We start from the raw sequence: 17,840 nt of genomic DNA on the forward strand, positions 1-17,840 counted from the left end.
ACTTCCTCCATTCTGCAAATTGATACAATCCTTCCTGTTCCAGAGTGAGCGACTCGGGTTCTGAATCACAGAAGTTTCTGTAATTTCTTTCTCTCAATATTGAAGGGTTGCATTCAGTTCTCCTTTGACCTTGAGCTCTAACCATCCCGACCTGTCTAGTTTAATGCATGATGGCTGAAGAGAACTTCTTTTGAACCAACATTTGGTATCAGAAACTGCAGCAACTGTGCCTAACATAAAAGTGGTCTTGTTTGCCTCTGCCACAATATCTGCAGTCTGGTAGCTTCCACTTTTTTTTCTGGATCTCCCCAAAGAAAGGTGCCTGAATATCATGAACATCATCTAATTCATGTGCCTTGCCCTGGTTTGATGATTTCGCTTTGTGTATTCTGCCACAGACCCCTTGCTGTGGCACACAGCCCAAGATGGCCCATCTTGTTGCATAAATGGCATTTAGCCTCTTTGACAGGACAATTTTTGCACCTTTCACTCACTGTCACCATGTAATATTCTTAGTATTGTTAGACTAATAGGAATATATGCTGTGGTTTGGAGAACAGGAGCTTTATTGAGAAACATCTTATTATGTTGGCTGTATCTTACAGGAGGTTACAAGAAAGAAAGCAAACCAAGTGATGTTGATCATTTCATATTACACAGTTAAAATTAACTTCTTATACTACATAAGCCTCATTAATATTTATCTTGTATCATATCTGGAAACACCAACATTATAGGCACTGTAAAAACTCATGTTATTTTTGTGCTTATGTGGAAAATAAACTTGTCAATCAATTGTTAGTGAATAATTCCTTTTCCTTCAGAAAACCGGAGAAGGAAATCAAGCAATGATTGTTCAATGGAAGAGAATAGTTCCAAAAGACCACGATGGAATGATGCAAGTATGGTATTTCAAATTATTCAGTAGACTTAAATAGTTAAACACAGTGTGTGCAAGAGGATGGTGTATAGTGTCATATCTCATTTATGTGATTACAATCATGATGATATTGGTGATTTACACGACATTCTAAACAATAAGAATTTGACTTGTCAACTAATCAGAACCCCTGAGATAACATTAAACCAGGAATGTGCTTTCATGAACCTCTTATGTCTATTTTCAGTGATTTTGCTTAGATATCTTAGAGTGGCTCTGATCCTTGAGTTCTGATGAAGGGTCATCTAGACTCGAAACATTGGCTCTATTCTCTCCCCACAGATATTGTCAGACCTGCTGAGATTTCCAGCACTTTCTGTTTTGTATAGGAACAGGAGTAGACTGTTTGGCCTCTCAAGTCTGCGCCACCATTCAATAAGATCGTGGCTAATCCGACATTCCTCATGTCCATGTTCCTGCTTTTTCCCTGTAACCCTTGATTCCTTATCTATCTATCTCTGCCTTAAATATTCACAAAGAATCTACCCCCACAGCGCTTTGTGGCAAGGAATTCCAAAGACTCACAACCCTCTGAGAGAAGAATTTCATCCTCATCTCAGTCTTAAATTGGCAGCCCATTATTCTAAGACTATGTCCTTGGTCCTAGACTCTCCCATGAGGGGGAACATCCTCTTAGCATTTACACTGTCAAGCTGCTTAAGAATCTTATATGTTTCAATCTCGTCACTAAAAGAAGCCTTGAGTGGGTGAGGGGTTTTATGGAGCCTGTAAAAACGGGAAGTGTGTTGGCTGGGGTGATCTAATTGGACAGATGCTAAAATTTTGCTTTTCCACTAGCCAGTGCACATTTGGAGATGAACTCAGTGGAGTGTTTGTGACAGGCTGGGTTTCATACCACATGTTGGTTTCCTACTTTTAATACTAGGCATTCCATATGACATACTTAATGGTTTTGTATTCACATCCTGCCTTCATGATAAAGTCAGCGGCGCACAAGAGTCTGGTGGCACGCACTTCGTATTTGTATCTTTTGTCAGCGGTTTTCCTTCAAGGAGGGGAAGCGGGAAAGTGGCAGCTTGCTTGGGTCTGACAAGGGCGATTCAGTGGTGAGGGAGAGATGTGGAGCGGGATTTGGGACAATGAGGTATTGAAGAAGGAACCAAGGGAGGACAGGTGTTGAGGTCAGGGACATGGGTGAGTGAAGTGAGCAGGGCCTGGTGTCCTGGAGATTGTGGAAACAAACATGATAAGAAAATGAGGATAGTGTCAGGGCTGTCCACATGTGGGTCCATGTCAGGGTTTAGGCTGGCAAGAGTGCTAACTGCTCTCTGAATTCATCAGTGACATTTCAACTAGCCCCACTGAACTTACAATGTCCTTTACAATGCATAGAAGGGAGGGCCAGCTAGGCCTGCAAGTTCAGCCATGTCCAACAGAGTGTCAAGTACAACCCTGAACATTACCATGGACATTCAATAAAGGGTAAACGCAAAGACACAACGTTTGATGGTATCTTCCGCCCTCTGTGGTTGTGAATCTGGAGGAGTAAAGGGCAAAACTAGGCAAGATTGTGGCATATCTGAATTTCGCCACCTTCCCATCTCTTCCAGAATTAAGTTCCGAGCAGGAAGGCTTGTGGTTGACCTGCTCACTAATTATGACTTAAGGGCCTCACCTTGCTGCCACTGATATTAGCCCAGCTGCAGACAGCCCAGTACCATGCAGTGTATATGGCAACTAGAAATAGAAACCCTACAATGCAGAAAGAGACCACTTGGCCCATATTGAGTCTGTACCGACCACAATCCCACCCAGGCCCTATCCCCATATCCACCCACTAATCCTTCTAACCTACACAACTCAGGACACTAAGGGGCAATTTTAGCATGGCCAATCAACCTAACCTGCACATCTTTGGACTTTGGGAGGAAACCGGAGCACCTGGAGGAAACCCACGCAGACACGAGGAGAATGTGCAAACTCCACACAGACAGTGACCCAAGCCAGGAATTGAACCCAAGTCCCTGGAGCTGTGAAGCAGCAGTGCTAACCACTATGCTATCGTGCTGCCCAGTTAATACCATGTGGCCAGTTTGTTGCCTCCCTGGGGGGTGGAGTCCCTTAATGAAAGGCACTCAGTGGCTGATTGAGGGACTGGACATGAGGAGGACGTTGAGGGGCCCAAAGCCCTGATATAAGAGCCATCCCTCAATACCCTTGCTGCTGACCCCCCCCCCCCCCCCCCCCGCACCCCTCCCCTCTTGACCTTGACCCAGTGAAACCACAAATCCCACATTAGTCACCTGTGGCCTGGGTCACTCTGCAATTGCTCTTCTGTCATCCACCAGTACCTGCTGAGTTGTTGACTGATGGCGGGTTACACCGCTGAAATCTCTCTCCCCCCACCCTGTATTCGCACATCTCCCATATACACCATCGGCACTGTAAATTTTAATTGCAATCACTTGGGAACCAGCAAAAAGCAACAGAATGGAAGTGGCTCCCATTGGGAATGGCACACCACAGTTAAAATTCTGCCCTTGCACCCTTAAATACCACCCCAAACTTTCTGTGGTGCATTTAATTCACGTTTAAAACATAAATCTAGCAATTTCCTAAAACTCAGAGGAGCTGGGCTCAGCTCACATTTTTGTGAGACTTACAAAGGCAGTGGCAAAAATATTTGAACAACTGATGGACATTCATGATTCATGGCATACCTCCTAATTGCCTCACATTGCTCAGGCTTTTGCTGTCTGTTATTTTTCCAGCAAACTCTGAGCTGATAATGCAATTAAAGTAATGTACAGTAGAGGGCAACATGTCATTGATCTGTGCCAATAGAATATTCTCGCATTGGCATTTGATCGGTATCTTTACCTTGACGTGGTGATGGAGCTTCATCCTTGGATCATGGTGATAAATGTTTGTCAGAAAAAAAGTTGCAAATCATGATAAGGCATACTAAGCTTACACTTTATCTGGTGACTTTTAAGTTTCCACTATATCTAACAATGTTTTACAGGGCAATGAATTAGTTTTAATATACAGTCAATTTGTTATGTGGGCAAATACATAAATGCCTCCATAAAAGGTTGATAGGATGGCTTTTTGACGAGACTGGCTTTCTGCCAGAACCTTGCCCAGTACAAATATTTCTAGAATCATGGAATAGTACAGCAATTTGTTTCAAAGAGAGACCTGGTAAGTCCCACTTCCCATCTCTTTCCTCACATCAAAGCATTTTGTTCTTTTCATGCATGTATCTAATTCCCTTTGGAAGGCTACTGTTGAATCTGTATCTACCTCCCTAACAGGCAGTGCCTTCCAAAAACATTTCCTCTGCTTCCTTTGTCAATCACTTTAAATCCATGCCCACTGGTTATTGACTTTTCAACTACTGGAAACACTGGATGGAATCTTCTCATGGCCTGTTCAGAGGTAGGGAGAATACTTAATCAGGCAGGATGTTGGATTAAGTCGCTGGCGGGAAGGCCCATGGATAGTCTTCCCTACTCTACCACCAGTTGTTGCCCTAGAATGGATAATTACTGCCCACTGAAGGGCCTTATCCTGCTGCCACTATTAACCCAGCGGGGAGGACAGGGCATGGGGGGGAGGGGGTATCATATTGAAAGGTCTGATCATGGGATCTGACTTTAGGAAGCAGGTGGAGGTGAACTGACACCAACCACCTTGCCCTTGCCACTGACCTATGGCACCTTCCACCCATGGTTCCCACCTTGTCCAACCCCTCCTGCCATTACTTACCTCTGGCCTGGGTCAATCCTCAACCTGCGGAGGGTGTCAGCAGCCATCACTGTGCTGATGACGCCACTGAGCAAATTAACGGCCAGGCTCTGATTGGCTGAAAGCTCTCAGTAGGTGGGACTTCTCATCTGAATGGTCCTGATCCTGTGGAATGACCATCCCTGCCTGATTGGCTCATGACTCAGGAGGGCCTGGAAGTGAAGAAATAAGGATAATGGCACAAAAGGACATCAGGAAACAAAGGAACTCTTTGTGGGACAACAAAACTAACAGCAATCTTTCATATCTGGAACCTCTGATCAACTGCCAAACATATAAAACTAATCTTTCTACTTTATTGTGCAGGAGATATACACTTTCCTGCTTTTATAACCAATTGGATTTGATTTATCTGTAAGCCTGTAACAAGAGTGCCAAAGGCTTTTAGTCTGCAGAAAATCCATTTGAATTGGCAGCAAAAATCTATTTGTCGAATGCTGGAAGTTGAAACCTTGCTGTGAATGTCCTTCCACATTAAGGGCAGCTGCTGGTTTGCCTCATATGTTCACAATAGACATAAAGCAGTGCCTTGGAAGGTATAACGGCAAAGATAAACATGAGGCAAACACGTGAGGAAAGCCCCAGCCCCAATGCCCTGCTCTGTGCTGAATCGTTTGACCTCTGTCAGGCTGGGGGGGTAGCTGTACAGCGAGTATCGCTGGAACTAGAGGAGTGTTGCAAAATCAATCAGCTTGTGCTTACAAACTACCTCTACCTGAGAGTGTGTGTGTGAATGCCAGCGGACAGTCTGGATGTGATCGGTGGCTGAACAGCCGTTTACAGCTTTGGTTTGTGCAAGACAACTAGCTACTTGGGGAGGGGGATGGGTGGGAGGAGCTGGAGAGTAACTGGTGCCTCCTTAACCTGTAACTGGTGCCTCCTTAACCTGAGTCACCACATTTAGGAAAGGAAAGGAGAAAGTTGGATAACAAAAACACGGCAAATCTTTTTAAAGTAAAGTTTATTTATTCATCACAAGTAAGGCTTACGTCAACACTGCAATGAAGTTACTGTGAAATACCCCTAGTCGCCACTGTCTGGCACCTAACCAGCATGTCTTCCAGACTATGGGAGGAAACTGGAGCAACCAGAGGACCCCCACGCAGGCACAGGGAGAACATGCAAACTCCACACAGATAGTGATCCAAGGCTGGAACTAAACTGGGACCCTGGCATTGTGAGGCAGCAGTGCTAACCACTATGCCACCCCCTTGCTCATTTCAATTGAAGAGAAAATATGTCTTGTTAAAAATGAGAAATAAGGCAGCACAATAAAGAAGCACATCATAGAATCCCTAAAAAAATTAAGTAAAGTTTATTTATTAGTCACAAGTAGGCATACATTTACACTGCAATGAAGTTACAGTGCAAATCCCCTAGTCGCCACACTCCGATGCCTGTTCAGGTAGAATGAGGGAGAATTTAGCACGGCCAATACACCTAACCAGCACTTTCAGACTGAGAGAGGAAACCGGAGCGTCCGGAGGAAATCCACGAAGACACAGGGAGACTGTGCAGCAGGAGACCATTCAGCCCATCGCGTCTACACTGACAACAATCCCACTCAGGTCCTATCCCCATAACTGCATGTATTTACCATGCTAGTCCCCTTGACATTAAGGGGCAATTGAGCATGGCCAATGCACCTAACCCGCACATCTTTGGACTGTAAGAGGAAATTGGAGCACCCAAAGGAAACCCACGCAGACACAGGGAGAATGTGCAAACTCCACATAGACTGTGACTCAAGCTGGGAATCAAATCCGGGTCCCTGATGCTGTGAGGCAGCAGTGCTAACCACTGTGTCACTGTGCTGCCCACATAGCTCATGTGTTCCTTCTTGAATCACACAATAGAATTTTAACCTGCTAAAACAGGTGCAAATGTGCTTGAAATCTGAATCCCAAACTCAACCCATCTCCAAGCAGCCTACTTCCGATTTTAATAGAGATGGCATGGAGTTTGGAAGGATTGCAGGCAACCAACCTATCCCAGGAACCGCTTTGACAATTTAAATATTATAACGAGGCTGTGTACTTGATATTTAGCTAGCGTATTAAATTTAACACCAGCCGGTTGGGTTTCCCAAGCCTCAGAAAAACCATGGGTTAAAAGGAGGCAAAAACTCATGTATCAAGGAGCTAAGTGTCCTCTCACTTACTTGCTGAATCCAGTTTATCCACTGCACCCACCCATCATGTTCAGACTTCTTATCCCCACCCTGAGACCCTTCGAATCTCTTCCACCAACTGCCCTAGCGATCTCCAGCCCGAATTCAGTGATGTCCAGTCCCCAGCCCGATTTTTGTGATCTCACCCACTCCCAGATTATCCTAGTCTCCCTCAAGACCTCCAATCCCTTCCAGAAGGCATTTCATCTGATCTTCGCCGCCCTGACCAATCTCTGACTTTTATTTTCTCTCTGACCTTGATCTCTAATCCAGACCATAATCTCTTCTCTTGCTGCCGGTGTGTTTTATGTACTCTACCCCCTCCCCCTTCACTGTGACCCCCCCAGCATCTTGCCAACCTTTCCAATCTCTCTCTTCTTTCTTCACGCTATGGTCTGGTGCTGACAGCTTAACTCCAGTTCAATGCATGCCTTGTATACACTCATAGATCTGAAATTTGCTGGAATATTTTGTAAAGTATGAACAGATTTGAAGTATATTTATTTTCTTTAAGTTTCAGTTTATCTATTAGTGTCACAAGTAGGCTAACATTGCAATGGAATTACTGTGAAAACCCCTAGCCGCCTCACTCTGGCGCCAGTTCAAGTGCACTGAGGAAGAATTTAGCATTGTCAATTAACTTAACCAGCATGTCTTTTGGACTGTGGGAGGAACCTGGAGCATCTGGAGGAAACCATGCAGACATGAGGAGAACGTGCAGGCTCTGCACAGACAGTGACACATTCTGGGAATTGTACTCAGGTCCCTGGCGCTGTGAAGCAGCCGCGCTAACCACTGTGCCATTGTGCTGCCTCTGTTCACCAATTAAAGAGAACATTAGAACTAGCACACAATATTTACTGTGATTCAGTGAGATGTGACATTTATAATTTTTCCAGAGAATTGAATTCAAGTGCTTTGATTTAGCTTAAACGTAGAATCTCTACAGTGCAGAAAGAGGCCCTTTGAGCCTGCACCGACCACAATCCCACCCAGACCTACCCCCATAAGACCATGTATTTGCCCTACTAATCTCCCTGACACTAAGAGGCAATTTAGCATGGACACTCAACCTAACCCACACAATTTTGGACTGTCGGAGGAAACCAGAGCACCCAGAGGAAACCCATGCAGACAACTTGCAAACTTCACACAGTCAGCCGAGGCTGGACTAGAGCTCGGGTCTCTGGCAGTGTGAGCCTACAGTGCTGACCATCATGCCACTGTGATGAACTCAAATCCATAATGCATTAACCCTGAAATCAGACACCAGCAGGTTACACTTGATTTGCAACAAAATTGTGAAGATTTTTCAAAACAATATATTGAAGCTTTACAATTGATTCTATTCTTGCCAATTCATTTTAATGTATATTTTTTGCAGCAGATGGACTAACACGCAATAAGAATAATATTATCACTGAGAAGCAGTTAATGAAGTTTGCAGAAAAAGTCGGAAGTAATTGGCAAGTCTTTGCCATTAGTTGTCTTGACCTGCAGTCCCAAGATATTGAGAAAATCAAGGAACAAAAAGAACCACCTACAATACAAATATTTAAAATGTTGCAAGCATGGAAAAATAAGGAAGTGGACAATGCAACTCCTTCCAATCTTCGGAGAAAACTCTCAGATGCTAACATTGAACCGGAAGCCAGGATTCTCCTAGAAGGTACAGAGAAAATGTTTCTGTTTTAATTCATTGAGATGCTCCAGAATAAATCCAGTGATACAGACGGGTGGGGGGGGGGGTGCGGAGGTGGTGGTGGGGGTGTGCTTCCCAATGTTCAGTGGCTAAAGGGATGGTAAAACCTTGGGAGAAGCAAAAGAGACAGAGATTTTTAAAAAACACAGGCGCGAGAACAGGGAGAAGATAAAACAAAAAAGTTCCCAGTAAGGGAAGAAGACAGAGAAAATATGCGTGCATCAATTTTTTTTGTAGTATAGAGTTTGCTATGACATATAAAAGGTTGGGAATCACTGGTCTAAACTGACAGGCAAGCTTAATCAGCCGAGCAATGCTGACTGAGGAGCACATTAAACAGGTCAGTGTATTAAACGTTGAAAAATCCCAAGTGCACTTATCATCACATTCTCCTGGAAAATCAAAGATCGCAGTGTTTTGTATTGATCATTACAAATACCAGAAGAGATAGAAGTAACCAAGAAATTTATACACATGCTTAATTTATAATACAATCCACACAAGTAGATTATGTGGACAATTGTTAAACCTTGACTCTGTTACTGATTTCAGAACTCAAGAGGTCGATCACATAAATAAAAGCAAATACTTTGGCTCTGATTTGATGGATATTGAATCAGTCTTTCAAAATCCCAGAACGGCCTTGTCAATTAATCAGATTTACTGCTAAGCCTAATTTTCGCATTTCCCCACTGCTCAGAGCTCTATTATTCTCCTTGATCCCTACCACACCATCTAAGTGGATGTGACATGAAGTCATGTCCTGATAGGCCAGGATTCTTCCAGTAAGGCTAAAAATACATACTGTCAGTGGAAAACCAAAACTAATTAGAGTTTCTATTTTCTACCTTTGAAATAAAAATTGAGTGGGGATATTAGAATCCTTAATTTCAACAGTGATAAATATCTCCCAAACAGACAACAAATAGAGCATTTCAGATTGGTGATAGGTTGCATCAAGGCAGAATGGTGGTGTGTTGGAAGTTGCAGGAATCACAACCTTTGTTGTACTAAACACAGTGTACACAAATGAGGACAGCGCTTATTTCTGCAACAGTCTACATATTTTTCCATATTATTGTGTAGAATAGCCACTGAAGTCAAGGAAAAATCATGATTTGGGGGACAGATTAGGACGAAAGTGTAATGGTGTTTCCATTTGTTTGTCTTTTGACCGAAATCAGGAATTGAGCGCAAAATGGAATTAAAATTTGTGGAATTTTGAGCACAAGGTCTGTTGATTGCTAACGGAGTTCGCAGCAATCTTTTGCACTAGTTTAGATAAGTTTACTGGAATCTGCCCTGCCCACAAAACTGGCCACGTTCCCAGAACAAATGAATCCACATAGTGTGTTCCCGCTCATTGCGTTTGTTTGTTGGCCTTCAAAGAGGCTTTAAAAATTAAGCTGGATCTTTGGCATGCATGGACACTAACAGATACATTTGAGACACTTCACTTCATCACTTGCTCCAATTCAGGGTCCTGCAAATTGGAGCTTATCCCGACAGGCTCTGGTCACTAGGCAGGATACACCCAGAACACCCAGTCCATCACTGGGCACACACTCACAGTCAAACTGAGGGGCAACCCAGTCCACCTAACTTGCACATCTTTGGAGTGTGGGAGCACCTGACCAAAACCTACACAGACACGGAGAACATGCAAACTCCACACAGACAAACTCCCAAGGTCAGAATCAAACTCGGGTCCCTAGAGCGGTAAGGCAGCAGTGCTAATCACTGTGCTACCCACATTTTAAAAACTTTGGAAAGCAATTTGTTTTTATTTGCTAAAAAACTGATTGCCAGGCCCCAGTAAATGCTTTTGTATAATTTTTAAATTCATTTGGTTATGTAAATTTGGGCTAACTGTGTGGGAAGGCGATGGCCTAGTGGTATTATTGCTAGACTACTAATCCAGAAACTCAGTTTGAATCCTGCCGCAGCAGATGTTGAAATTTGAATTCAAATATCTTGAATTAAGAATTTACTGATGACCATGAAACCATTGTTAATTGTCAGAAAAACCATCTCATTCACTAATGTCCTTTAGTGAAAGAAATCTGCTATCTTGACCTAGTCTGGCCTACATGTGACTCTTGGGCCACAGCAATGTAGTTGACTCTCAACTACCCTCGGGCAACTAGGGATGGGCAATAAATGCTGGCTAGCCAGCGACACCCATTTCTGTGAACGAATTTTAAAAAGTTGATGGGCAATATACGGATTAAAATACTTTATTTTGTGATCGACCCATTCTCAGCTACATCAAGCTGCATCAAATTACTGCACTTCATCATATGGGGAAAAAATTTTTTAACGTAAAGGTTTTTAAAAAATGATGTTTTAAAACATTCCCTGAGAGTGATTGTTTGTAGCAAATAGCACAATTGGTGAGCTTGAGCAGAAACTTGCAAAAAATGCTTCACAAAACTAGTTCACATTTAGATGTAATTTGTGTCAGATCACTGATTGTGCTCCCAGAGTGGAAATTCTATCCCAATGATAAATTTGTTACATAAATTACATGTTCTTCTTTTTAAGACATTTATATTTGAACTAATGGAAAGCTTACGTGGAGTTGCATTGAACTAAAATAATTCCAGTATGAAAGAGAATGAATAATAATGTCATGCTTATTGATTTCACAGTGATGAGATTTATCACAAACTTTGTAATTTTCTGTAGTGGAGTTGAATGATTCTTGAACAGGAGGACATTGGCAGTGAATGTCCCAATTTCCTGTATAACTTCAGTCGTCAATGACGAGATCCTCAGATAGTGGCAGCTTCCAGCATTTACAGCTTTTTCTAAAGCTTTGTATCGGTCAAAGTTACAGCAGGAGGTCAGGTGAACTCCCACACAAATTCAGATCCATTGTGGGCTCGACCTTAACTCTGTGCAAGATTTAGAATGAATTAAAATCACACCCATTGTGTTCTAACTTTACTTTTGGAAAAAAAGCTGGACAGGATTGTGGCTATCATTTGATAGGTATTCATCTTGAATCTATATAAGCTCTGTACCATCAACCTGAATCACTATTTTGAGGATAAATCAAGTGGGAATCTCCTGACATCTCTGTTCATGCTTTTTTTTGTTCTCTTTATTATTTACAATATCACCAATTTTTTTTGTTGTCTTCTCCCAGGTTTCTGTAATCAATAAGGATGCACGAGGAACATGATGAATATACTATGTGAAGAGAAGTCTTTAAGGTCCACCATGTAACCATTGCCATAATCATGTGCAATTTGCTCATTTGTAGATTACGTTTTTCTACATTGTCTATTTTGTAATAAAATGCAAAATTCAAATGAAACTTCAATTTTTGTATAATATTTCAACAAAGAAACAATCGAGACGTTACTTTTATAAAAAATACAAAACCAATCGATGTATGTATATATTTCTTTAAAAATGTAGACCGTTATTCATGTCTTACAAGCAATAAGCTTCTTTTGTATATAATGTATATTTTTCTAGATTCTTAAAACAAAAAGCTGATGTAAAATGTGAGGACAAAATGTTACTGCAATTGTACAGAGACCTGTTTTGAATGCCTAGAAGGTGTACTTTTAAATGGATGTTTAGAATTTTAGTCATCTCTTTTTCATTGAGAAATTAAAATGAAATGAAGTTTTATATAAAAGAGTACGTTTTCTTTCTAATCCAGACATGGGCAAAACATGGTTCACAGGCCAAATCCAGTTTCTAATCTGACCCACAACTGCCCCAAGGAAAGCACTTACCCCAAATTAATGCAACATCATCCACTCAGTCTCACACATATGCACATACATACAAAAATACTGGATACAGATAAATATGGTGTATTTTTACAGATTACAGTTAATTCCGTTTCTGATTTATGATTTCCAGTCTCCCTTGTGACAAGCTTGGGTTACATGATTGGATTTGATGAAGTTGAAATGAAGATCTTGTAAAGTGAAAGGTTCACAATAGCTTGTAAGGTTTCTTGTTAAGTGAGTGAATGATACCAATGAGAGTGAGTAGATATTTATATGCGTTGAGTGCTAAAGTGGCCAGGCATCTTATATTGTACTTGTGTACTTGACACTGGTTTTGATCCACTCTGGCTACTTTCTGGCACTTCACATCCAGAATATTACCTCCGAGTCCATTTGAACCATGGAAAAAGTACAGCACAGAAAGAGACCATATGGCCCATCTTGTCCATATCAGCTCTTTCTAATCCCAACCCACAGCCTATAGTTTACGGCACTTAAGGTGCAGATCCAGGTACTCTTTGAAAGAGTTTAGGGTCTCTGCCAATTTGGGCAGTGAATTCCAGCCACCCACCACCCTCTACATAAAAAGTTCTTCCCCATGTCTCCTCTACACCCACTATCATTTACCTTCAATCTATGTCCCCCAGCTCTAGAATTCTCCACCAAAGGAAATAATTTTATCCTGTCCACTCTATCTCTTCTACTCATAATTTTGTACACCTCCATCAAGTCACCCCTCAGCCTGTTCCAAGGAAAATAACCCCAACCCATCCAATCTCATAGCTACACTTTTCTAGCCCTAGCAATATTCTTGTAGTAAGAAGTCTCAGAACACCAGGTTAAAGTCCAACAGGTTTATTTGGTAGCAAACACCACTAGCTTTCGAGGCTCTGCCCCTTCATCAGGTGAGTGGGGAGTTCTGATTACAAACAGGGCATATAAAGACACAGTTTACAGAATACTGATTAGAATGCTAGTCTTTACAACTAATCTTAAAGGTACAGACAACGTGAGTGGAGATAGCATTAAGCATAGGTTAAAGAAATGTGTATTGTCTCCAGACAGGACAGTAAGTGAGATGTTGCAAGCCCAGGCAAGTCATGGGAGTTGCAAGTAGTGAACCCAAGATCCCAGTTGAGGCCGTCCTCATGTGTGCAGAACGTGGCCTTCAGTCTCTGCTCAGGGACTCTGTGCTGTCATGTGTCGTAAAGGCTGCCGCGGAGAACACTTGCTCAAAGATCAGAGGCTGAACAGCCATGACTGCTGAAGTGTTCCCCAACAGGAAGAGAACAGTCTTGCCTGGTGATTGTCGAGCGGTGTTCATTCATCTGTTGTTGTAGTGTCTGCATGGTCTCCCTAATGTACCATGCCTCAGGACATCCTTTCCTGCAACGTATCAGTTAGACAATATTGGCCGAGTTGCAAGAGCATGTACCGTTATCTGATGGATGGTGTTCTCACATGAGATGATGGCCTCCATGTCGATGATTCAGCATGTCTTGCAGAGGTTGCTGTAGCAGGGTTATGTGGTGTCGTGGTCACTGTTCACCTGAAGGCTGGGTAGTTTGCTGCGGACAATGGTCTGTCTGAGGTTGTGCTGATTGAAGCAAGAAGTGGGGGTTTGGGGATGGCCTTGGCAAGATGTTCATCTTCATCAATGACATGTTGGACACTCTGGAGAAGATGTCGTAGCTTCTCCGCTCCAGGGAAGTACTGGACGACGAAGGGTACTCTGTCCACCACATCCCATGTTACGATACGACAACGGATGAATGGACACCACTTGACAATCACTGGGCAAGACTGTTCTCTTCCTGTTGGCGAACACTTCAGTGGTCACAGGCATTCAGCCTCTGATCTTCGGGTAAGTGTTCTCCAAGGCGGCCTTCACGACACACAACAGCGCAGAGTCGCTGAGCAGAGACTGATAGCCAAGTTCAGCACACATGAGGACACCTCAACCGGGATCTTGGGTTCATGTCACACTGCTTGCAACCCCCATGACTTGCCTGGGCTTGCAACATCCCACTTACTGTCCTGTCTGGAAACAATACACATGTCTTTAACCTTTGCATAATGCTATCTCCACTCACATTGTCTACACCTTTAAGACTTGATTAGCTGTAAAGAATCACATTCTAATCAGTATTCTGTAAACTGAGCCCTGTTTGTGATCAGAACTCCCCACTCACCTGACGAAGGGGCAGAGACCTGCAAGCTAGTGGTGTTTGCTACAAAATAAATCTGTTGGACTTTAACCTGGTGTTGTGAGACTTCTTACTGTGTTTACCCCAGTCCAACGCTGGCATCTCCATACCATCTCCTTTGCACTCTCTCCAGAGCAATTATGTCCTTCCTGTAATATGGTGACCAAAACTGCTCACAATACTCCAGCTGCACAAAATACTTTTTCGTAAAGCATCAAGAGGGGCTTTCCTGGTCTGCAGAAGACTCAGTGTGATAGGATCACAAGAGTCCAGTTTCTTTTAATACTTTTCCCACCCCCCCCCACCCCTCACTCCAATTGCCCGTAACTCCTGAACGTGAAGATATCACGCCTGTACATCCAAATATTGACTGCATGCACAACGATGTCATCCCAGGCGAGATGTGTTACCTGATGTGTTGCAAAGATGTCTGATTTTGGTGACCTGTGGTGCTGACCATGCTACCGAATCCATATGAGCAACTCCTCCTGGCATTTAATTGGATTGCTGTTTAGAGTTACACTGGAAATAAAATTCCTGTGGAGTGCTTTAAGGGCAATGCCTGGAAGCCGGAGACAGAGGTTTGTTGGGGAATGCTACTTGTTAATGTAGCTGAGCATGTGAGCGGCAGTTAAAAAGCAGCAGGAGGTAGGAGTACATTTAAGATCATTTACTAGATTCCTGCAAATATCATCTGTATTTTAGGTTTTGCAAATATATACAGTTGTAATTTCAAAACATCAGTTTTTTCTACTTTGGTTTTAATTCTATTTACAAAAAGTCAGGTAAACTCCTATCTAATTTTCAAAATTGTTTTTTGATTTGATTTGATTTAATATTGTCACATGTATTAGCATTGTTGCCTGCCGCACAGTCTGTTTTAACCCTTATATGGTGGACAAGTAACTTTGAGTAGACGTCTTATTAGTATAACCAATATTTATTTATTTAACCCCACACAATCAATAATCACCCACCCGACCTACAGTAAGTTATCTTACAAAAAATACTAGAATTCAAATCCAGTATAAGTTCTTGACTTAACTTTGTGTGACCGGCAAGTGCCCAAGCAGATATTGGCCTTTATCTGTGCACTGGTCTCGGTAGCCGTCTGCATAGTCTGGTCCTTTGGTCTGGTCTGGCATTCTGTCTCTGGTCTTTCTTCCTTCATTCTCGGGTGTGGTGGCTCTCCTCTTGCTGGCGATGTTCACCATTGTTGTAGCTTGTTCATGGGCTCAGAGAGAGAGAGATTCCTGGTCGTGCAGCACCCTTTATACCCTGTTTGGTTTCACGCCCCTTTTTGGCCATTGCCAATCAATTGATCTGGACTTGATCACCCTGATCGATAAGAGTCCAATCAGGAGCTACCACACCGATCTCTGGATGTGTCCCCTGCGGCGATGTCTGTAGGTGTTGCAGGCACGTAGGTCACATACCTTTCTCCTAAATAAGGATTCATGGCACCCCTATGTCTGGCACACAACCCAGTGTGACCGGAAAATCTCTTTCATCCTGGAGATGAAATAAGCCAATGTGACTGTAAAGTCCCTTTCATCCCGGAGATGACCCATATCCTGTTTATTCACTCGTCAGAGTTGCAGCCTGTTTGCCTCTGTCTTTAAACTGCAGCCTGTCGGCTTAGTTTCTTGTCCAATTGTCCCAGAGTGCTTTACAAAACGCCATTTTAGCTGGCCCATTTGACTACAGCATACAGTGAAAAATATTGTTTCTTGCATGCTATACAAAGCATACCGTTCATAGAGAATGAAATGGGTGAGTGCAGAATGTAGTTTCACAGTTATAGCTAGGGTGTAAAGAAAGTTCAACTTAATGCAAGGTAGGTCCCTTCAAAAATCTGATGGCAGCAGGGAAGAAACTTTTTGTGTCGGTTGGTCCGTGACCTCAGACTTTTGTATCTTTTTCCTGACAAAAGAAGATGGAAGAGAGAATGTCCGGGGTGCATGAGGTCCTTAATTATGCTGACTGCTTTGCCAAGGCAGCGGGAAGTGTAGACAGAGTCAGTGAACAGGAGGCTGGTTTGCATGATGGATTGGGCTACATTCACAATCTTGATTTCCTGCACAGTGTTTTGCTTTCATCTTATTTAATTTTGTTTTTCTATTATTTTTCTCACTCCCTCACTAAAGATACTGATTCTTGCTGCAGTCTGATGCCATGGGTATCAGCAGGTCAGGATTTGAACTTTTGGTCTTCAGGGCTGCATTGTCAAAGTAATATGCTAACAAGTGTCTTTATCCACCAGAATCATTGAATATCGATACTCTATTGTTTTAAATCTTGCATCTATATGTATGTCCTATCAGCTTTTTACATATAAATTTATGTATCAATATTTATAATGGTACCAGGGACATGAAACTTCAATGTCAAGCTCAATAAAAGTATATCATATTCGTAATTTTACCACTTGTATGGAAACTTCTGGAACTGTCCTTTATTTAAAATGGACACTAATGATCTATTAAGATGGCTGACAAGAGGTTAGGTGACCTTTGCTTATTTAACATATTAAGCTTGCAGAAAGTTCTGAATTGAATAATTGGAATTGACATACAAAGACAAATGTTATCTGTGGAATTTACACTATCCACTGTTCAAAGTTTACTCAAAACATAGAGCCAATGGACTGTATTGAGAATATTGAAGGGTAGGAAGATGTGGAACAGATCACAGATAAACTTTGTTGCACGTCTTTTAAAATGTACCTTGAGGCTATTTAATCCTTAGGAATGAAAGGGAGGGAAAGGGTACAGGTCAGCATAGTCCACAAGATGTGATGACTGCATTTGGTATAACTTTCAGTCTCTCCAAATTTTCGTTCTCTTCACTATTTTTCCCTTGGTTGTCTTTGCAACACCACATTATTGATTATGGTAAAGCAGCATTTATACTGGCAAGACAAGGGCAAAATACTTTAGCTATTGGAAATCTGAAATAAAAACAAAATGTTAAGAGTATTCAGCAGGTCAGGCAGCATCTGTAATGAGACAGAAAGAGTGACATTTGACTTTGATGCCATTGTAAAGAGGGATGACAACAGACAATATTTACATTAAGCCTATAGGATGTGAAAAAAGTGTACATGTGGATTTGTTAGTGTGTGTAATGTGGCATTATGATTATATTAATAAAAGTTTTATGTCATTTGTATCATTATGCTGATTGTTCACTACTTAAACGCAACGCCTGTAATATTTCTATACCTAGATGTGTCCCTCTAAAGAGCTAACGAGTTTGCCCACCTCTGTACTAATCAAATTGCTGTATTGTGTGAGAA

The 17,840-nt window shown here is 42.2% G+C and overlaps 1 protein-coding gene across 3 annotated transcripts in view; it reads left to right on the forward strand.

Moving 5' to 3' along the window:
- LOC145340918 (uncharacterized) overlaps nt 1-12,197 on the forward strand; it is a 104,428-nt gene extending 92,231 nt beyond the window's left edge. For all 3 annotated transcript variants that reach the window (XM_080185494.1, XM_080185495.1, XM_080185493.1), the window contains exons 16-18: nt 825-902; nt 8,266-8,550; nt 11,735-12,197. In XM_080185494.1, coding sequence (XP_080041620.1) covers nt 825-902; nt 8,266-8,550; nt 11,735-11,751 — 380 coding nt within the window. In that variant the 3' untranslated portion in view covers nt 11,752-12,197. The remainder of the gene's footprint in view (nt 1-824; nt 903-8,265; nt 8,551-11,734) is intronic.
- Nucleotides 12,198-17,840: the final 5,643 nt, after the last annotated feature.

The sequence above is a fragment of the Carcharhinus amblyrhynchos genome, chromosome 3, assembly GCF_965287045.1.
Source record: "Carcharhinus amblyrhynchos chromosome 3, sCarAmb.v2.hapA, whole genome shotgun sequence".
NCBI lineage: Eukaryota > Metazoa > Chordata > Chondrichthyes > Carcharhiniformes > Carcharhinidae > Carcharhinus > Carcharhinus amblyrhynchos.